This window comes from Oncorhynchus nerka, unplaced genomic scaffold (genome assembly GCF_034236695.1).
Source record: "Oncorhynchus nerka isolate Pitt River unplaced genomic scaffold, Oner_Uvic_2.0 unplaced_scaffold_1038, whole genome shotgun sequence".
NCBI classification, from domain to species: Eukaryota; Metazoa; Chordata; class Actinopteri; order Salmoniformes; family Salmonidae; genus Oncorhynchus; species Oncorhynchus nerka.
In genome coordinates this window covers 119,275-143,450 of record NW_027040269.1, presented here as the reverse complement: position 1 = coordinate 143,450, position 24,176 = coordinate 119,275, and the positions used below count along the sequence as shown (strand labels likewise).

Below are 24,176 nucleotides of genomic sequence, written 5' to 3'. Positions count from 1 at the left end.
GTTATTATGTTGCTGTAAGAACACCCAGCTAAGCTTATCCATTATTGACTTGGACTAAAGAACATGGGTAACGCTCTTTCGTTTTTTTACCCCTCCACCCCCAATACCACGTTTAATTTCAAATGCATGTTGTGAACATTCAGGCGACTGGTTGCTGCCATCCATTTGGGCTTAAGAAGGGTGAACTACTCTCTCTAAGGGATCAACGGCCTAAAACCAACAACACCGAACATCAACATGTTGACGGTGACTTGCCAGAGACTGCATCCCAAATGGAACACTATATAGTGCATAGGTCCTGGTCAACAGTAGTGTACTATATAGGGAATAGGGTGCATGGGCCCTGTTCAACAGTAGTGCACTATATAGGGAATAGGGTGCATGGGCCCTGGTAAAAAGTAGTGCACTATATAGGGAATAGGGTGCATGGGCCCTGGTAAAAAGTAGTGTACTATATAGGGAATAGGGTGCCATTTGGGATGTATCCTGGACAACGGCTGTGTTCGTTTTCCTTCTATACATTCTGCTGTGTTTCTCTTCACACGTCTCCTCTCTCACGTTCAATGAGGTTGTGTTTTAACGCAATCACTGTTTCAGTCTAATACACATTTATATTGCTTTTGGAAAACACATCTCGTCATGGTATACAGTAAGCTTGAATAGGTAACATGTTTGGCATTTCAGATCAGTACTGTAGGGGGTATGACTGGAGAAGATGGCTCCAGGTATCTCAACAGTAGGGGGTATGACTGGAGAAGATGGCTCCAGGTATCTCAACAGTAGGGGGTATGACTGGAGAAGATGGCTCCAGGTATCTCAACAGTAGGGGGTATGACTGGAGAAGATGGCTCCAGGTATCTCAACAGTAGGGGGTATGACTGGAGAAGATGGCTCCAGGTATCTCAACAGTAGGGGGTATGACTGGAGAAGATGGCTCCAGGTATCTCAACAGTAGGGGGTATGACTGGAGAAGATGGCTCCAGGTATCTCAACAGTAGGGGGTATGACTGGAGAAGATGGCTCCAGGTATCTCAACAGTAGGGGGTATGACTGGAGAAGATGGCTCCAGTTATCTCAACAGTAGGGGGTATGACTGGAGAAGATGGCTCCAGGTATCTCAACAGTAGGGGGTATGACTGGAGAAGATGGCTCCAGGTATCTCAACAGTAGGGGGTATGACTGGAGAAGATGGCTCCAGGTATCTCAACAGTAGGAAGTAGGACTGTGGAGAAGATGGCTCCAGGTATCTCAACAGTAGGGGGTAGGACTGGATAAGATGGCTCCAGGTATCTCAACAGTAGGAAGTAGGACTGTGGAGAAGATGGCTCCAGGTATCTCAACAGTAGGGGGTAGGACTGGATAAGATGGCTCCAGGTATCTCAACAGTAGGGGGTAGGACTGGATAAGATGGCTCCAGGTATCTCAACAGTAGGGGGTAGGACTGTGGAGAAGATGGCTCCAGGTATCTCAACAATATGTATGACTGGATAAGATGGCTCCAGGTATCTCAACAATAGGGGGTAGGACTGGATAAGATGGCTCCAGGTATCTCAACAGTAGGGGGTAGGACTGTGGAGATGGCTGGTATCTCAACAGTAGGGGGTAGGACTGGAGAAGATGGCTCCAGGTATCTCAACAATATGTATGACTGGAGAAGATGGCTTCAGGTATCTCAACAATATGTATGACTGGAGAAGATGGCTCCAGGTATCTCAACAGTAGGGGGTATGACTGGAGAAGATGGCTCCAGGTATCTCAACAGTAGGGGGTAGGACTGGAGAAGATGGCTCCAGGTATCTCAACAGTAGGGGGTATGACTGGAGAAGATGGCTCCAGGTATCTCAACAGTAGGGGGTATGACTGGAGAAGATGGCTCCAGGTATCTCAACAGTAGGGGGTATGACTGGAGAAGATGGCTCCAGGTATCTCAACAGTAGGGGGTATGACTGGAGAAGATGGCTCCAGGTATCTCAACAGTAGGGGGTATGACTGGAGAAGATGGCTCCAGGTATCTCAACAGTAGGGGGTATGACTGGAGAAGATGGCTCCAGGTATCTCAACAGTAGGGGGTATGACTGGAGAAGATGGCTCCAGGTATCTCAACAGTAGGAAGTAGGACTGTGGAGAAGATGGCTCCAGGTATCTCAACAGTAGGGGGTAGGACTGGATAAGATGGCTCCAGGTATCTCAACAGTAGGAAGTAGGACTGTGGAGAAGATGGCTCCAGGTATCTCAACAGTAGGGGGTAGGACTGGATAAGATGGCTCCAGGTATCTCAACAGTAGGGGGTAGGACTGGATAAGATGGCTCCAGGTATCTCAACAGTAGGGGGTAGGACTGTGGAGAAGATGGCTCCAGGTATCTCAACAATATGTATGACTGGATAAGATGGCTCCAGGTATCTCAACAATAGGGGGTAGGACTGGATAAGATGGCTCCAGGTATCTCAACAGTAGGGGGTAGGACTGTGGAGAAGATGGCTCCAGGTATCTCAACAGTAGGGGGTAGGACTGGAGAAGATGGCTCCAGGTATCTCAACAATATGTATGACTGGAGAAGATGGCTCCAGGTATCTCAACAATATGTATGACTGGAGAAGATGGCTCCAGGTATCTCAACAGTAGGGGTAGGACTGGAGAAGATGGCTCCAGGTATCTCAACAGTAGGAAGTAGGACTGTGGAGAAGATGGCTCCAGGTATCTCAACAGTAGGGGGTAGGACTGGAGAAGATGGCTCCAGGTATCTCAACAGTAGGGGGTAGGACTGTGGAGAAGATGGCTCCAGGTATCTCAACAGTAGGTATGCTTTAGTATACTTCCCTGTGGAAGTCATCTTATAAATATAGTTCTGGTATAATGACATCCTGTGACCTCTGATCCCATGGTGCTTCCCTCTTCTTTCTGATTGGATGTTGATGTTTGTGTGTCTGATGAGCTAATAACAGAAGCATAGTCGGTCCCATAGAGCAGGCAGGAGGACCGCGAGACGGACAGACTGACAGCTGCTTGGAGTCAAAAAATAAAAAGTAGTATCTTATATCCCAAACGACACCCTATTCCCTATGTAGTGCACTACTTTAGACTAGAGCCCTATGGGACCCTGGTCTAAAGTAGTGCCCTACATAGGGACTAGTGTGTCGTTTTGGTTCTCGTTCTAAAGCCTAAGTGATTCATCTGTAGTAGTACATGCAGTCCAATGTGGTTGTTCCTCGTCTCTCTCTACAGTAAACGTAGGCGTCCACCGGTCTTAAATCTTCATGCCCAGCTTGGCTTTCTGTGGAAAAACCGATACGTTAAATGTTCAGATGTGCTTTCTTCAGGCTTTAAAACGGTGATTAAGACTCAATCAAGTAAGAGTCCATGTGTATATAGTGGCCAATTATATTGTGAGGTTGATCACTTACGATTCCCGAAGCATGCTTGGGTTTGACACTGTAGGTAGCCTTCTCCTTGGCTTGTCTGAAGCACTCCTCTGCCTTCTTCAGTCTGTATCGCAGAAACACAACATCACACAGCAGTCACAGAACACACTGCAGTCAGCTACCATATACATCTGGGTCATAGTGAAAACCCACAATCCTGTCCTGATACCAGCTCCATCATCTAGCCAACCTTCCACCACCTTCATACAACGTTCGGGGCACCATGGCCAGAACATCCAAATAAACAGTATAATCCCACTTAAAAAGATCCTGCAGGCCTTCCAGCCATGGCGAGCCGACACACAGGCCTTCCAGCCATGGCGAGCCGACACACAGGCCTTCCAGCCATGGCGAGCCGACACACAGGCCTTCCAGCCATGGCGAGCCGACACACAGGCCTTCCAGCCATGGCGAGCCGACACACAGGCCTTCCAGCCATGGCGAGCCGACACACAGGCCATCCAGCCATGGCGAGCCGACACACAGGCCCTCTACATTTGCCTTCCAGCCATGGCGAGCCGACACACAGGCCCTCTACATTTGCCTTTCAGCCATGATGGGCTGACACACTGATCCTTCAGCCATGGTGGGCCGGCATAGATCCTTCCACACAGGCCTATGTATTCAAGGTCATGAGCCACTGGCCCTGTGTGTTCCTGGGTAATGATTGGTTTAACAGGATCAGGAAAGGAACTCCATTCCCATCAGGAACAGGGGCTCCCCATTACAGAGGTGGAGCGGTAGGGACAAACTGTTCCCATCAGGAACAGGGGCTCCCCATTACGGAGGTGGAGCGGTCAGGACAAACTGGTCCCATCAGGAACAGGGGCTCCCCATTACAGAGGTGGACAAACTGTTCCCATCAGGAACAGGGGCTCCCCATTACAGAGGTGGAGCGGTCGGGACAAACTGTTCCCATCAGGAACAGGGGCTCCCCATTACAGAGGTGGAGCGGTAGGGACAAACTGTTCCCATCAGGAACAGGGGCTCCCCATTACAGAGGTGGAGCGGTAGGGACAAACTGTTCCCATCAGGAACAGGGGCTCCCCATTACAGAGGTGGAGCGGTCGGGACAAACTGTTCCCATCAGGAACAGGGGCTCCCCATTACAGAGTGGTCAGGACAAACTGTCCCATCAGGAACAGGGGCTCCCCATTACAGAGGTGGAGCGGTCGGACAAACTGTTCCCATCAGAACAGGGGCTCCCAGGAACAGGGGCTCCCCACTACAGAGGTGGACAAACTGTTCCCATCAGGAACAGGGGCTCCCCATTACAGAGGTGGACAAACTGTTCCCATCAGGAACAGGGGCTCCCCATTACAGAGGTGGAGCGGTCGGGACAAACTGTTCCCATCAGGAACAGGGGCTCCTCATTACAGCGGTGGACAAACGGTTCCCATCAGGAACAGGGGCTCCCCATTACAGAGCGGGCCGAAGGCAGACAGGGACGATGACAGGAGTTCAAATAACCAGCCCTGTGATTTCAAAACCCTGGTGAAATGAATAGCACATAGAATAAAAAGAGAGGAGGTTTTTACCAGATATTGTTCATCCTGATCAGACAGATTACAATTACTTCAAACAATTGAATATTATGAAAAATCGAAGATTATCAATCTGATTAAGTATGAATAGAATGTATATTTAAATGCCTGGATGACTTTAATTTTGGTGAATCTCTTATACAGGAGAGAGGGGTGAGGGGGTTAAATTTATGTACAGCAACCCCAGATGTAAAATAGTAAATCAATGGTAACTTCTTAGAAAGTATTGAGCTTTTAAGAGGCGTAAAACAAGGCTGTCCGTTGTCTCCATATTTATTTATTATGACCATTGAAATACTAGCTATTAAAATTTGATCCAACAACTACATCAAGGGGTTGGAAATCCAAGGTTAAGAAACAAAAATGTTAAGTTTTTACTTAAGTCAGGAATCTGGATGCCTGCACAGTCTCATTGAACATCTTGGTCACTTTTCTAGCCTCTCTGTACTAAAACGTAATTATAACAAGTGCACCATATTACGTATTGCGATCTTTAAAAAATAGTGTTTACACTACTTTGTAGTTTCCCAATAAAATAGGCGGATGGTGAAGCAGACATACTTGGTATTCACATCTCAAAAAATATAAATTAACTACCACAATCAATTTCAATAGAAAGTGACCAATATTTTTTTTTTAAGATTCTGCAACCATGGAGAGGTAAGTACTTGTCTATTTATGGAAAAATCACCTTGATTAACTCTTTGGTCCGATCACAGTTACTAACTAATGGCACTGCCTACTCCAGATTACTTGTTTTTAAATCATATGAGCAAAAAATCTCATTTCATTTGAAATGATATGCCAGACAAAATTAAATTAATATAATGAATATGAGTTTGGGGGGGGGGGGGGGGGCTAAAATGATTAAATATTAAAGCTTTAAACTAAAATGTTCACTCATACATAAATGAAACCCCAAATGGTTATTAAAGGAAGACTCCTCCCTTTGTTAAAATGGCCGTTTTGCCCTCATACAGATTACAACATCTCATTTCCCACTAATTAAAAATAAAGTTGTGTTTAAAGTTCTTTCCTTTCTTAAACAAGCCATAAAAAGAATGCTATATATATATATATATATATATATATATATATATATATATATATATATATATATATATATATATATATGGGGCATAGGTGGGATGGGCTGAGAGAGGCTGGAGGGGGTGGGATTAAAGAGCTGAGGTCTATGGTGATAGGTGGGGTGGGCTGAGAGAGGCTGAGGGGGTGGGATTAAAGAGCTGAGGTCTATGGTGATAGGTGGGGTGGGCTGAGAGAGGCTGGAGGGGGTGGGATTAAAGAGCTGAGGTCTATGGTGATAGGTGGGGTGGGCTGAGAGAGGCTGGAGGGGGTGGGATTAAAGAGCTGAGGTCTATGATGATAGGTGGGGTGGGCTGAGAGAGGCTGAGCGGGTGGGATTAAAGAGCTGAGGTCTATGGTGATAGGTGGGGTGGGCTGAGAGAGGCTGGAGGGGGTGGGATTAAAGAGCTGAGGTCTATGGTGATAGGTGGGGTGGGCTGAGAGAGGCTGGAGGGGTGGGATTAAAGAGCTGAGGTCTATGGTGATAGGTGGGGTGGGCTGAGAGAGGCTGGAGGGGGTGGGATTAAAGAGCTGAGGTCTATGGTGATAGGTGGGGTGGGCTGAGAGAGGCTGAGGGGGTGGGATTAAAGAGCTGAGGTCTATGGTGATAGGTGGGGTGGGCTGAGAGAGGCTGAGGGGTGGGATTAAAGAGCTGAGGTCTATGGTGATAGGTGGGGTGGGCTGAGAGAGGCTGGAGGGGGTGGGATTAAAGAGCTGAGGTCTATGGTGATGGGTGGGATTAAAGAGCTGAGGTCTATGGTGATAGGTGGGATGGGCTGACAGAGGCTGGAGGGGTGGGATTAAAGAGCTGAGGTCTATGGTGATAGGTGGGATGGGCTGAGAGAGGCTGGAGGGGGTGGGATTAAAGAGCTGAGGTCTATGGTGATAGGTGGGATGGGCTGAGGGATGGGATTAAAGAGCTGAGGTCTATGGTGATAGGTGGGATGGGCTGAGAGAGGCTGAGGGGGTGGGATTAAAGAGCTGAGGTCTATGGTGATAGGTGGGATGGGCTGAGAGAGGCTGAGGGGGTGGGATTAAAGAGCTGAGGTCTATGGTGATAGGTGGGATGGGCTGAGAGAGGCTGAGGGGGTGGGATTAAAGAGCTGAGGTCTATGGTGATAGGTGGGGTGGGCTGAGAGAGGCTGGAGGGGGTGGGATTAAAGAGCTGAGGTCTATGGTGATAGGTGGGGTGGGTTGAGGGGTGGGATTAAAGAGCTGAGGTCTATGGTGATAGGTGGGATGGGCTGAGAGAGGCTGAGGGGTGGGATTAAAGAGCTGAGGTCTATGGTGATAGGTGGGATGGGCTGAGAGAGGCTGAGGGGTGGGATTAAAGAGCTGAGGTCTATGGTGATAGGTGGGATGGGCTGAGAGAGGCTGAGGGGGTGGGATTAAAGAGCTGAGGTCTATGGTGATAGGTGGGGTGGGCTGAGAGAGGCTGGAGGGGGTGGGATTAAAGAGCTGAGGTCTATGGTGATAGGTGGGGTGGGTTTGGGATTAAAGAGCTGAGGTCTATGGTGATAGGCTGAGGGGGTGGGATTAAAGAGCTGATGTTTGGTAATGTACTATTGTTATGTGACTGCTTTATATAAAAGTACCATGCATGTAAAGTGTATGTATAAGTAGCAGAAAAGCTTTAATAAAATCAGATTTGTCCTCCAGAGAGAGAGAGGGTGGAAGGGTTAGTAATGGAAAACAAGCCCTGGCAGGGCTGCAGGGTTTCCACTGTGGAGGGCTGACAGAGTCAACCCGACAGAGTCACCCCGACAGAGTCAACCCCGACAGAGTCAACCCCGACAGAGTCAACCCCGACAGAGTCAACCCCGACAGAGTCAACCCCGACAGAGTCAACCCCGACAGAGTCAACCCGACAGAGTCAACCCGACAGAGTCCAACCCGACAGAGTCAACCCGACAGAGTCAACCCGACTGAGTCAACCCGACTGTGTCAACCCGACTGTGTCAACCCGATAGTCAAATTCTCAGTCAAACTGACAACAGGATATCATGAAACTGAACTACTCTTCCAGTGAGTGAGTGAGTGAGTGAGTGAGTGAGTGAGTGAGTGAGTGAGTGAGTGAGTGAGTGGTGAGTGAGTGAGTGAGTGAGTGAGTGAGTAGTGAGTGAGAGGGGCAGTGAGAGAGAGAGGGGGGCAGAGAGAGTAAGAGAGAGGCAGTAAGAGCACAGAGAGAGAGGAGAGCGCGAGCAGCAGTAAGGAGAGTGAGAGAAAGAGTATCCTCTTCATGACAGATTTTAATTGTAGCCAAATGTTAAATCTCTGTGGTCGGAAGTTCTTAACTGACAGCCTGACACCCTCTCTACCCAGCACCTGTCCACAAGCCCCACGCTTCCCTTCACTAAGTACTGGAGGAGGATGACTATCCTGCCATCAAAACAGAGGAGGGAAGGAGAGGAGGGGGAGGGGAAGGAGAGAGGAGGGGCGGGGAAGGAGAGAGGAGGGGCGGGGAAGGAGAGGAGGGGGAGGGGAGGGGAAGGGGTGAGGAGGATCACTATCCTGGCACCAAAACAGACGTATTTACAAGCCAACACTCCACTCCGACACTTTCTCCCACTAGAGGAGAGGAAGGGGAGAGGGAAGGAGGGGGGCAGAGGGGGAGAGGAAAGGAGAGAGGAGGGGCGGGGAAGGAGAGGAGGGGGAGGGGAAGGAGAGAGGAGGGGAGAGGGAAGGAGAGAGGAGGGGAGGGGAGAGGGAAGGAGAGAGGAGGGGGAGGGGAGAGGAAGGGGAGAGGGAAGGGGAGAGGAAGGAGAGAGGAGGGGGAGGGGAGAGGAAGGGGAGAGGGAAGGGGAGAGGGAAGGAGAGAGGAAGGGAGGGGAGAGGAAGGGGAGGGGAGAGGAAGGGGAGAGGGAAGGAGAGAGGAGAGGAAGGGGAGAGGGAAGGAGAGAGGAGGGGGAGGGGAGAGGAAGGAGAGAGGAGGGGGGGGGGAGAGGAGGGGGAGGGAGAGGAAGGGGAGAGGGAAGGAGAGAGGAGGGGAAGGGGAAGGAGAGGAGGGGGAGGGGAGAGGAAGGGGAGAGGGAAGGAGAGAGGAGGTGCAGGGAAGGAGGGGAGAGGGAAGGAGAGAGGAGGTGCAGGGAAGGAGAGGAGGGGGAGGAGAGAGGAGGGGAAGGGGAAGGAGAGGAGGGGGAGGGGAGAGGGAAGGAGGGGGGCAGAGGGGGAGAGGAAAGGAGGAATGCAGTGCATTTCATGTCTAATTTCCTTGACCTCAAAACCATCAACAGAACCAGTGATTGTCTCCAGGACCATAAATGGAAATGTGTTGTTGTAATGAGACACATAGTCTGCTTTATGAGAGCTGGCTGCCACACCAGAGGACAGTAGTGATCAAGGATGTGAGTGTGTGTTGGTGTTTACATATTCAGGGTGATAAATGATAACTGATATATCCAGAATATATGCCAAGAGGCAGAACCAATATTCATATAAACCCTGAAACAGAGAGTGGAACACGGCTGATTAAGTAGGGTGAATATTCATATACACGTCATTCTGTCCCAAAAGGGGAGAAACCTTCCTAACCTGGACATGTCATTCTGTCCCCTGGGAGAAACCTTCCTAACCTAGACATGTCATTCTGTCCCCAAGGGGAGAAACCTTCCTAACCTAGACATGTCATTCTGTCCCCTGGGAGAAACCTTCCTAACCTAGACATGTCCTTCTGTCCCCTGGGAGAAACCTTCCTAACCTAGACATGTCATTCTGTCCCCGAAGGGGAGAAACCTTCCTAACCTAGACATGTCATTCTGTCCCCTGGGAGAAACCTTCCTAACCTAGACATGTCCTTCTGTCCCCTGGGAGAAACCTTCCTAACCTAGACATGTCATTCTGTCCCCGAAGGGGAGAAACCTTCCTAACCTACACATGTCATTCTGTGCCCGAAGGGGAGAAACCTTCCTAACCTAGACATGTCATTCTGTCCCCGAAGGGGAGAAACCTTCCTAACCTAGACATGTCATTCTGTCCCCGAAGGGGAGAAACCTTCCTAACCTAGACATGTCATTCTGTCCCAGAAGGGGAGAAACCTTCCTAACCTAGACATGTCATTCTGTCCCAGAAGGGGAGAAACCTTCCTAACCTAGACATGTCATTCTGTCCCCTGGGAGAAACCTTCCTAACCTAGACATGTCATTCTGTCCCAGAAGGGGAGAAACCTTCCTAACCTAGACATGTCATTCTGTCCCAGAAGGGGAGAAACCTTCCTAACCTAGACATGTCATTCTGTCCCAGAAGGGGAGAAACCTTCCTAACCTAGACATGTCATTCTGTCCCAGAAGGGGAGAAACCTTCCTAACCTAGACATGTCATTCTGTCCCCTGGGAGAAACCTTCCTAACCTAGACATGTCATTCTGTCCCCTGGGAGAAACCTTCCTAACCTAGACATGTCATTCTGTCCCAGAAGGGGAGAAACCTTCCTAACCTAGACAGGTCATTCTGGAACCGGTCTAGTTAAACGTCGGCAAAGATCTGTCTAGATCCGGTCTAGTTAGACGTCGGCAAAGATCTGTCTGGATCCGGTCTAGTTAGATGTCGGCAAAGATCTGTCTGGATCCGGTCTAGTTCGACGTCGGCAAAGATCTGTCTGGATCCGGTCTAGTTCGACGTCGGCAAAGATCTCTGTCTGGATCCGGTCTAGTTCGACGTCGGCAAAGATCTCTGTCTGGATCCGGTCTAGTTAGACGTCGGCAAAGATCTCTGTCTGGATCCGGTCTAGTTAGACGTCGGCAAAGATCTCTGTCTGGATCCGGTCTAGTTAGACGTCGGCAAAGATCTCTGTCTGGATCCGGTCTAGTTAGACGTCGGCAAAGATCTCTGTCTGGATCCGGTCTAGTTAGACGTCGGCAAAGATCTCTGTCTGGATCCGGTCTAGTTAGACGTCGGCAAAGATCTCTGTCTGGATCCGGTCTAGTTAGACGTCGGCAAAGATCTGTCTGGATCCGGTCTAGTTAGACGTCGGCAAAGATCTGTCTGGATCCGGTCTAGTTAGACGTCGGCAAAGATCTGTCTGGATCCGGTCTAGTTAGACGTCGGCAAAGATCTGTCTGGATCCGGTCTAGTTAGACGTCGGCAAAGATCTCTGTCTGGATCCGGTCTAGTTAGACGTCGGCAAAGATCTGTCTGGATCCGGTCTAGTTAGACGTCGGCAAAGATCTGTCTGGATCCGGTCTAGTTAGACGTCGGCAAAGATCTGTCTGGATCCGGTCTAGTTAGACGTCGGCAAAGATCTGTCTGGATCCGGTCTAGTTAGACGTCGGCAAAGATCTGTCTGGATCCGGTCTAGTTAGACGTCGGCAAAGATCTCTGTCTGGATCCGGTCTAGTTAGACGTCGGCAAAGATCTCTGTCTGGATCCGGTCTAGTTAGACGTCGGCAAAGATCTGTCTGGATCCGGTCTAGTTAGACGTCGGCAAAGATCTGTCTGGATCCGGTCTAGGCAAAGATCTCTGCCTGGATCCGGTCTAGTTAGACGTCGGCAAAGATCTGTCTGGATCCGGTCTAGTTAGACGTCGGCAAAGATCTCTGTCTGGACCCGGTCTAGTTAGACGTCGGCAAAGATCTCTGTCTGGATCCGGTCTAGTTGGACGTCGGCAAAGTAGTGTGGAAAATAACATTCATGCTGAAACCCTCTTAATAATAACGGTATTCACCAACTTGATGGTTTATATTTAGGATCATTTAGGATAATTTGGTAACATTCTTTTTTGTTGTTGTTGAAAATCTTATTTAATGATTTCATATATTGGACATGTGATAAGGCCCCACAGAGGGGCCAGAGATACACTATTTAATGATTTCATATATTGGACATGTGATAAGGCCCCACAGAGGGGCCAGAGGTACACTATTTAATGATTTCATATATTGGACATGTGATAAGGCCCCACAGAGGAGGGGGCCAGAGATACACTATTTAATGATTTAATATATTGGACATGTGATAAGGCCCCACAGAGGGGCCAGAGGTACACTATTTAATGATTTCATATATTGGACATGTGATAAGGCCCCACAGAGGAGGGGGCCAGAGGTACACTATTTAATGATTTCATATATTGGACATGTGATAAGGCCCCACAGAGGAGGGGGCCAGAGATACACTATTTAATGATTTCATATATTGGACATGTGATAAGGCCCCACAGAGGAGGGGCCAGAGGTACACTATTTAATGATTTCATATATTGGACATGTGATAAGGCCCCACAGAGGAGGGGGCCAGAGGTACACTATTTAATGATTTCATATATTGGACATGTGATAAGGCCCCACAGAGGAGGGGCCAGAGGTACACTATTTAATGATTTCATATATTGGACATGTGATAAGGCCCCACAGAGGAGGGGGCCAGAGGTACACTATTTAATGATTTCATATATTGGACATGTGATAAGGCCCCACAGAGGAGGGGCCAGAGATACACTATTTAATGATTTTATATATTGGACATGTGATAAGGCCCCACAGAGGAGGGGGCCAGAGGTACACTATTTAATGATTTCATATATTGGACATGTGATAAGGCCCCACAGAGGAGGGGCCAGAGGTACACTATTTAATGATTTCATATATTGGACATGTCATAAGGCCCCACAGAGGAGGGGGCCAGAGGTATACTATTTAATGATTTCATATATTGGACATGTGATAAGGCCCCACAGAGGAGGGGCCAGAGATACACTATTTAGGATTTTATTTCACCTTTATTTAACCAGGGAGGCCAGTTGAGAACAAGTTCTCATTTACAACTGTGACCTGGCCAAGATAAAGCAAAGCAGTGAGACAAAAACAACACAGAGTTACACATAAACGAACGTACAGTCAAGTTTACTACATGACTGGAATGATGGTTTTGAGAACATGCAGAGGACAGCCTCTGGTTAATGCAGTACAGGGCTCAGAAGTGTTACCTATTAGAATGCAGTACAGGGGTCAGAAATGTTACCTATTAGAATGCAGTACAGGGCTCAGAAGTGTTACCTATTAGAATGCAGTACAGGGGTCAGAAGTGTTACCTATTAGAATGCAGTACAGGGGTCAGAGGTGTCACCTATTAGAATGCAGTACAGGGGTCAGAAGTGTTACCTATTAGAATGCAGTACAGGGGTCAGAAATGTTACCTATTAGAATGCAGTACAGGGCTCAGAAGTGTTACCTATTAGAATGCAGTACAGGGGTCAGAAATGTTACCTATTAGAATGCAGTACAGGGGTCAGAAATGTTACCTATTAGAATGCAGTACAGGGGTCAGAAGTGTCACCTATTAGAATGCAGTACAGGGGTCAGAAGTGTCACCTATTAGAATGCAGTACAGGGCTCAGAAGTGTCACCTATTAGAATGCAGTACAGGGCTCAGAAGTGTTACCTATTAGAATGCAGTACAGGGGTCAGAAGTGTCACCTATTAGAATGCAGTACAGGGGTCAGAAGTGTCACCTATTAGAATGCAGTACAGGGCTCAGAAGTGTTACCTATTAGAATGCAGTACAGGGGTCAGAAGTGTTACCTATTAGAATGCAGTACAGGGGTCAGAAGTGTTACCTATTAGAATGCAGTACAGGGCTCAGAAGTGTTACCTATTAGAATGCAGTACAGGGCTCAGAAGTGTTACCTATTAGAATGCAGAATAGGGGTCGAAAGTGCCCTCTGTAATTGTGGGAAAACAAACTGTTAATTTGCCTGAACAAACCTTGCAACCCAACGGGAACAAGATGATGATGTGACTCCTGATGTTTTCTTTACAAACCACTTCCCTCCTCTCCTCCAGGTTAATGCCCTGGAACCATGACCAACATCTGTACGTCTCTCACAGGGCACCGCGGTGTCACACACACACACAACCTATTGTACTGCTGAGCAGTGCAGGGAAGTTCTCTATGCATTCAGGGTAACCTGGAACTAGACATTATCGTACCAGATCCAGACAGAGACTAGACATTATCGTACAAGTTCCAGACATTATCGTACCAGATCCAGACAGAGAGAAACCAGACATTATCGTACCAGATCCAGACAAACTAGACATTATCGTACCAGATCGAGACAGAGAGAGAAACCAGACATTATCGTACCAGATCCAGACAGAGACTAGACATTATCGTACAAGTTCCAGACATTATCGTACCAGATCCAAACAGAGACTAGACATTATCGTACCAGATCCAGACAGAGAGAAATCAGACATTATCGTACCAGATCCAGCCAGAGAGAAACTAGACATTATAGTACCAGATCCAGACAGAGACTAGACATTATCATACCAGATCCAGACAGAGACTAGACATTATCGTACCAGATCCAGACAGCGACTAGACATTATCGTACCAGATCCAGACAGAGAAACTAGATATTATCGTACCAGATCCAGACAGAGAAACCAGACATTATCGTACCAGATCCAGACAGAGAGAGAAACTAGACATTATCGTACCAGATCCAGACAGAGAAACTAGATATTATCGTACCAGATCCAGACTGCGACTAGACATTATCGTACCAGATCCAGACAGAGAAAGTAGATATTATCGTACCAGATCCAGACAGAGTAACTAGACATTATCGTACCAGATCCAGACAGAGAAACTAGACATTATCGTACCAGCTCCAGACAGAGAGAGAAACTAGACATTATCGTACCAGCTCCAGACAGAGAGAGAAACTAGACATTATCGTACCAGCTCCAGACAGAGAGAGAAACTAGACATTATCGTACCAGATCCAGACAGAGAGACTAGACATTATCGTACCAGATCCAGACAGAGAGACTAGACATGATCCTACCAGATCCAGACAGAGAGACTAGACATGATCCTACCAGATCCAGACAGAGAGACTAGACATTATCCTACCAGATCCAGACAGAGAGACTAGACATTATCCTACCAGATCCAGACAGCCCTAGACATTATCGTACCAGATCCAGACAAACTAGACATTATCGTACCAGATCCAGACAGAGAGAAACTAGACATTATCGTACCAGATCCAGCCAGAGAGAAACTAGACATTATAGTACCAGATCCAGACAGAGACTAGACATTATCATACCAGATCCAGACAGAGACTAGACATTATCGTACCAGATCCAGACAGCGACTAGACATTATCGTACCAGATCCAGACAGAGAAACTAGATATTATCGTACCAGATCCAGACAGAGAGAGAAACCAGACATTATCGTACCAGATCCAGACAGAGAGAGAAACTAGACATTATCCTACCAGATCCAGACAGAGAGAGAAACTAGACATTATCGTACCAGATCCAGACAGAGAAACTAGACATTATCGCACCAGATCCAGACAGAGAAACTAGACATTATCGCACCAGATCCAGACAGAGAAACTAGACATTATCGCACCAGATCCAGACAGAGAAACTAGACATTATCGTACCAGATCCAGACAGAGAAACTAGATATTATCGTACCAGCTCCAGACAGAAACTAGACATTATCGTACCAGATCCAGACAGAGAAACTAGACATTATCGTACCATCTCCAGACAGAGAGAGAAACTAGACATTATCGTACCAGATCAAGAGAGAGAAACTAGACATTATCGTACCAGATCCAGACAGAGAAACTAGACATTATCGTACCAGATCCAGACAGAGAGAGAAACTAGACATTATCGTACCAGATCCAGACAGAGCGAGAAACTAGACATTATCGTACCAGATCCAGACAGAGAGAGAAACTAGACATTATCGTACCAGCTCCAGGGAGAAACTAGACATTATCGTACCAGATCCAGACAGAGAAACTAGACATTATCGTACCAGCTCCAGACAGAGAGAGAAACTAGACATTATCGTACCAGATCCAGACAGAGAGAGAAACTAGACATTATCGTACCAGATCCAGACAGAGAGAGAAACTAGACATTATCGTACCAGATCCAGACAGAGAAACTAGATATTATCGTACCAGATCCAGACAGAGAAACTAGACATCGTACTTATCGTACCAGATCCAGACAGAGAAACTAGACATTATCGTACCAGATCCAGACAGAGAAAACTAGACATTATCGTACCAGATCCAGACAGAGAAACTAGACATTATCGTACCAGATCCAGACAGATAAACTAGACATTATCGTACCAGATCCAGACAGAGAAACTAGACATTATCGTACCAGATCCAGACAGAGAAACTAGATATTATCGTACCAGATCGAGACAGAGAAACTAGAGAAACCAGACATTATCGTACCAGATCCAGACAGAGAAACTAGACATTATCGTAAATCCAGACAGAGAAACTTTATCGTACCAGATCCAGACAGAGAAACTAGATATTATCGTACCAGATCCAGACAGAGAAACTAGACATTATCGTACCAGATCCAGACAGAGAAACTAGACATTATCGTACCAGATCCAGACAGCGACTAGACATTATCGTACCAGATCCAGACAGAGAAACTAGACATTATCGTACCAGATCCAGACAGAGAAACTAGACATTATCGTACCAGATCCAGACAGAGAAACTAGACATTATCGTACCAGATCCAGACAGAGAAACTAGACATTATCGTACCAGATCCAGACAGAGAAAAACTAGACATTATCGTACCAGATCCAGACAGAGAAACTAGATATTATCGTACCAGATCCAGACAGAGAAACTAGACATTATCGTACCAGCTCCAGACAGAGAGAGAAACTAGATATTATCGTACCAGATCCAGACAGAAACTAGACATTATCGTACCAGATCCAGACAGAGAAACTAGACATTATCGTACCAGATCCAGACAGAGAGACTAGACATTATCGTACCAGCTCCAGACAGAGAGAGAAACTAGACATTATCGTACCAGCTCCAGACAGAGAGAGAAACCAGACATTATCGTACCAGATCCAGACAGAGAAACTAGACATTATCGTACCAGATCCAGACAGAGAGACTAGACATTATCGATCCTACCAGATCCAGACAGAGAAACTAGACATTATCCTACCAGATCCAGACAGAGAGAAACTAGACATTATCCTACCAGATCCAGACAGAGAAACTAGACATTATCCTACCAGATCCAGACAGAGAAACTAGACATTATCGTACCAGATCCAGACAGAGAAACTAGACATTATCGTACCAGATCCAGACAGAGAGAAACTAGACATTATCGTACCAGATCCAGACAGAGAGAAACTAGACATTATCGTACCAGATCGAGCCAGATAACCTAGACATTATCATCCCAGATCCAGCCAGATAACCTAGACATTATCATACCAGATCCAGACAGAGACTAGACATTATCGTACCAGATCCAGACAGAGAAACTAGATATTATCGTACCAGATCCAGACAGAGAAAACTAGACATTATCGTACCAGATCCAGACAGAGAAAAACTAGACATTATCGTACCAGATCCAGACAGAGAAAAACTAGACATTATCGTACCAGATCCAGACAGAGAAACTAGACATTATCGATCCACCAGATCCAGACAGAGAAACTAGACATTATCGTACCAGATCCAGACAGAGAAACTAGACATTATCGTACCAGATCCAGACAGAGAAACTAGACATTATCCAGACAGACAGAGAAACTAGACATTATCGTACCAGATCCAGACAGAGAAACTAGACATTATCGTACCAGATCCAGACAGAGAAACTAGACATTATCGTACCAGATCCAGACAGAGAGAAACTAGACATTATCGTACCAGATCCAGACAGAGAGAGAAACTAGACATTATCGTACCAGATCCAGACAGAGAAACTAGACATTATCGTACCAGATCCAGACAGAGAGAAACTAGACATTATCGTACCAGATCCAGACAGAGAGAAACTAGACATTATCGTACCAGATCCAGACAGAGAGAAAACTAGACATTATCGTACCAGATCCAGACAGAGAAACTAGACATTATCGTACAGATCCAGACAGAGAAACTAGACATTATCGTACCCAGACCAGACATTATCGACCAGATCCAGACAGAGAAACTAGACATTATCGTACCAGATCCAGACAGAGAGAAACTAGACATTATCGTACCAGCTCCAGACAGAGAGACTAACCAGACAGAGATCATTATCCAGATCCAGACAGAGAAACTAGATATTATCGTACCAGATCCAGACAGAGAAACTAGATATTATCGTACCAGATCCAGACAGAGAAACTAGACATTATCGTACCAGATCCAGACAGAGAAACTAGACATTATCGTACCAGATCCAGACAGAGAAACTAGATATTATCGTACCAGATCCAGACAGAGAAACTAGACATTATCGTACCAGATCCAGACAGAGAAACTAGATATTATCGTACCAGATCCAGACAGAGAAACTAGACATTATCGTACCAGATCCAGACAGAAACTAGACATTATCGTACCAGATCCAGACAGAGAAACTAGACATTATCGTACCAGATCCAGACAGCGACTAGACATTATCGTACCAGATCCAGACAGAGAAACTAGACATTATCGTACCAGATCCAGACAGAGAAACTAGACATTATCGTACCAGATCCAGACAGAGAAACTAGACATTATCCAGACAGAGAGAGAAACTAGACATTATCGTACCAGATCCAGACAGAGAAGAAACTAGACATTATCGTACCAGATCCAGACAGAGAAACTAGACATTATCGTACCAGATCCAGACAGAAACTAGACATTATCGTACCAGATCCAGACAGAGAAACTAGACATTATCGTACCAGATCCAGACAGAGAAACTAGACATTATCGTACCAGATCCAGACAGAGAGAGAAACTAGACATTATCGTACCAGATCCAGACAGAGAGAGAAACTAGACATTATCGTACCAGATCCAGACAGAGAAACTAGACATTATCGTACCAGATCCAGACAGAGAAACTAGACATTATCGTACCAGATCCAGACAGAGAAACTAGACATTATCGTACCAGATCCAGACATTATCGTACCAGATCCAGACAAACTAGACATTATCGTACCAGATCCAGACAGAGAGAGAAACTAGACATTATCGTACCAGATCCAGACAGAGAAACTAGACATTATCGTACCAGATCCAGACAGAGAAACTAGACATTATCGATCCAGACAGAGAAACTAGATCCAGAGATCCAGACAGAGAACTAGACATTATCGTACCAGATCCAGACAGAGAAACTAGACATTATCGTACCAGATCCAGACAGAGAAACTAGACATTATCGTAATCCAGACAGAGAAACTAGACATTATCGTACCAGATCCAGACAGAGAAACTAGATATTATCGTACCAGATCCAGACAGAGAAACTAGACATTATCGTACCAGATCCAGACAGAGAAACTAGACATTATCGTACCAGATCCAGACAGAGACTAGACATTATCGTACCAGATCCAGACAGAGAAACTAGACATTATCGTACCAGATCCAGAGAAACTAGAGAGATCCAGACAGAGAAACTAGACATTATCGTACCAGATCCAGACAGAGAAACTAGATATTATCGTACCAGCTCCAGACAGAGAGAAAACTAGACATTATCGTACCAGCTCAGATCAGAGAGAGAGACATTATCGTACCAGCTCCAGACAGACATTAGAGAAGACTAGACATTATCGTACCAGATCCAGACAGAGAGAGAAACTAGACATTATCGTACCAGATCCAGACAGAGAAACTAGACATTATCGTACCAGATCCAGACAGAGAAACTAGACATTATCGTACCAGATCCAGACAGAGAAACTAGACATTATCGTACTATCCAGACAGAGAAAAACTAGACATTATCGTACCAGATCCAGACAGAGAAACTAGACATATTATCCAGATCCAGACAGAGAAACTAGACATTATCGTACCAGATCCAGACAGAGAAACTAGACATTATCGTACCAGATCCAGACAGAGAAACTAGACATTATCGCACCAGATCCAGACAGAGAAACTAGACATTATCGCACCAGATCCAGACAGAGAAACTAGACATTATCGTACCAGATCCAGACAGAGAAACTAGACATTATCGTACCAGATCCAGACAGAGAAACTAGACATTATCGTACCAGATCCAGACAGAGAAACTAGACATTATCGTACCAGATCCAGACAGAGAAACTAGATATTATCGTACCAGATCCAGACAGAGAAACTAGACATTATCGTACCAGATCCAGACAGAGAAACTAGACATTATCGTACCAGATCCAGACAGAGAAACTAGACATTATCGTACCAGATCCAGACAGAGAAACTAGACATTATCGTACCAGATCCAGACAGAGAAACTAGACATTATCGACAGACAGATCCAGACAGAGAAACTAGATATTATCGTACCCGATCCAGACAGAGAAACTAGACATTATCGTACCAGATCCAGACAGAGAAACTAGACATTATCGTACCAGATCCAGACAGAGAAACTAGATATTATCGTACCAGCTCCAGACAGAGAGAGAAACTACACATTATCGTACCAGCTCCAGACAGAGAGAGACTACACATTATCGTACCAGCTCCAGACAGAGAGAGAACCTAGACAGTATCGTACCAGATCCAGACAGAGAAACTAGATATTATCCCCGAGACAGAGAAACTAGACATTATCGTACCAGATCCAGACAGAGAAACTAGACATTATCGTACCAGATCCAGACAGAGAAACTAGACATTATCGTACCAGATCCAGACAGAGAAACTAGACATTATCGTACCAGATCCAGACAGAGAAACTAGATATTATCGTACCAGATCCAGACAGAGAAACTAGACATTATCGATCCAGACAGAGAAACTAGATCCAGACAGAGAAACTAGACATTATCGTATCCAGACAGAGAAACTAGATATTATCGTACAGATCCAGACAGAGAAACTAGACATTATCGTACCAGATCCAGACAGAGAAACTAGACATTATCGTACCAGATCCAGACAGAAAACTAGACATTATCGTACCAGATCCAGACAGAGAAACTAGATATTATCGACAGAGAAACTAGACATTATCAGATCCAGACAGAGAAACTAGATATTATCGTACCAGCTCCAGGGAGAAACTAGACATTATCGTACCAGATCCAGACAGAGAAACTAGACATTATCGTACCATCTCCAGACAGAGAAACTAGACATTATCGCACCAGATCCAGACAGAGAAACTAGACATTATCGTACCAGATCCAGAGAGAGAAACTAGACATTATCGTACCAGATCCAGAGAAACTAGACATTATCGTACAGAGACAGAGAGAAAACTAGACATTATCGTACCAGCTCCAGACAGAGAGAGAAACTAGACATTATCCAGATCCAGACAGAGAAAACTAGACATTATCGTACCAGATCCAGACAGAGAAACTAGACATTATCGTACCAGATCCAGACAGAGAGAGAAACTAGACATTATCGTACCAGATCCAGACAGAGAAACTAGACATTATCGTACCAGCTCCAGACAGATCCAGACAGAGAAACTAGACATTATCGTACCAGCTCCAGACAGAGAGAGAAACTAGACATTATCGTACCAGATCCAGACAGAGAAACTAGACATTATCGTACCAGATCCAGACAGAGAAACTAGACATTATCGTACCAGATCCAGAGAGAGAGAGAAACTAGACATGATCGTACCAGATCCAGACAGAGAAACTAGACATTATCGCACCAGATCCAGACAGAGAAACTAGACATTATCGTACCAGATCCAGACAGAGAAACTAGACATTATCGTACCAGATCCAGACAGAGAAACTAGATATTATCGTACCAGATCCAGACAGAGAAACTAGACATTATCGTACCAGATCCAGACAGAGAAACTAGATATTATCGTACCAGATCCAGACAGAGAAACTAGATATTATCGTACAGATCCAGACAGAGAAACTAGACATTATCGTACCAGATCCAGACAGAGAAACTAGATATTATCGTACCAGATCCAGACAGAGAAACTAGATATTATCCAGACAGAGAAACTAGACCAGATCCAGACAGAGAAACTAGACATTATCGTACCAGATCCAGACAGAGAAACTAGACATTATCGTACCAGATCCAGACAGAGAAACTAGATATTATCGTACCAGCTCCAGACAGAGAGAGAAACTACACATTATCGTACCAGCTCCAGACAGAGAGAGAGACTACACATTATCGTACCAGCTCCAGACAGAGAGAGAAACTAGACATTATCGTACCAGCTCCAGATAGAGAGAGAACCTAGACAGTATCGTACCAGATCCAGACAGAGAAACTAGATATTATCGTACCCGATCCAGACAGAGAAACTAGATATTATCGTACCCGATCCAGACAGAGAAACTAGACATTATCGTACCAGATCCAGACAGAGAAACTAGACATTATCGTACCAGATCCAGACAGAGAAACTAGACATTATCGTACCAGATCCAGACAGAGAAACTAGATATTATCGTACCAGATCCAGACAGAGAAACTAGATATTATCGTACCAGCTCCAGGGAGAAACTAGACATTATCGTACCAGATCCAGACAGAGAAACTAGACATTATCGTACCATCTCCAGACAGAGAGAGAAACTAGACATTATCGTACCAGATCCAGAGAGAGAAACTAGACATTATCGTACCAGATCCAGAGAGAGAAACTAGACATTATCGTACCAGATCCAGAGAGAGAAACTAGACATTATCGTACCAGATCCAGACAGAGAAACGAGACATTATCGTACCAGATCCAGACAGAGAGAGAAACTAGACATTATCGTACAAGCTCCAGACAGAGAGAGAAACTAGACATTATCGTACCAGCTCCAGGGAGAAACTAGACATTATCGTATCAGATCCAGACAGAGAAACTAGACATTATCGTACCAGCTCCAGACAGAGAGAGAAACTAGACATTATCGTACCAGATCCAGACAGAGAGAGAAACTAGACATTATCGTACCAGATCCAGACAGAGAAAAACTAGACATTATCGTACCAGCTCCAGGGAGAAACTAGACATTATCGTACCAGATCCAGACAGAGAAACTAGACATTATCGTACTGATCCAGACAGAGAAACTAGACATTATCGACCAGATCCAGACAGAGAAACTAGACATTATCGTACCAGATCCAGACAGAGAAACCAGACATTATCGTACCAGATCCAGAGAGAGAGAGAAACTAGACATGATCGTACCAGATCCAGACAGAGAAACTAGACATTATCGCACCAGATCCAGACAGAGAAACTAGACATTATCGTACCAGATCCAGACAGAGAGAAACAAGATGTGTGTTGATGTGTGTGATCCCTGGTCCTTTAGTGGTTGGGGGTTTGTAATGTATAACAAACAGTAACCCTCATCTCTTCCCCGGGATCAGGGGCTCATTTCTACTTTGTTGACTCTGTGTTATCAAGCAACCTCATCGAACAACTGGAAGCTAACCGGACCAGTCTAGGCTGTGGTCCCAAACGGCACCCTACTCCCTAAGGACACTTGGTCAAAAGTAGTGCACACTATAGGGAATAGGGTGCCATTTGGGACAAAGCCTTAGCAGTCTTTTTAATATTGGTGATGAATACATATTCACTGATGTGGTTCAGTGACAGGTTTGCCTGCGTTTTGAATGGGTTTTAATGGAGACAGATATGATCTGATATTAAACACATGGGGAACGTTATGGGAGATCACGATTCAACCATGGGGGTAACAACAGTGATGGAATACTAATGGAATACGACACACACACACCAAGACCACCGCAAAAGTAATACTGTCTCTGTTAGATGACTGACTAATATAAAACAATTCCTCCTAATAGTCTCTTAGACCACTGACTAATATAAAACAATACCTCCTGTCTGTTAGACCACTGACTAATATAAAACAATTCCTCCTGTCTGTTAGACCACTGACTAATATAAAACAATTCCTCCTGTCTGTTAGACCACTGACTAATAGAAAACAATTCCTCCTAATACTGTCTGTTAGACCACTGACTAATATAAAACAATTCCTCCTGTCTGTTAGACCACTGACTAATATAAAACAATTCCACCTGTCTGTTAGACCTCTGACTAATATAAAACAATTCCACCTGTCTGTTAGATCACTGACTAATATAAAACAATACCTCCTGTCTGTTAGACCACTGACT

At 45.6% G+C, this 24,176-nt stretch overlaps 1 protein-coding gene across 1 annotated transcript in view; it reads right to left on the bottom strand.

Annotated features, from left to right (window-relative positions):
* Positions 1-1,623: 1,623 nt before the first annotated feature.
* Positions 1,624-24,176, bottom strand: part of LOC135570202 (formin-2-like) — an 80,858-nt gene continuing 58,305 nt past the window's right edge. The window contains exons 10-11 of the mRNA XM_065016314.1: positions 3,404-3,485; positions 1,624-3,273 (exon numbers count right to left, since the gene is read on the bottom strand). Of these exons, the coding sequence (XP_064872386.1) occupies positions 3,247-3,273; positions 3,404-3,485 (109 nt within the window). The 3' untranslated portion in view covers positions 1,624-3,246. The remainder of the gene's footprint in view (positions 3,274-3,403; positions 3,486-24,176) is intronic.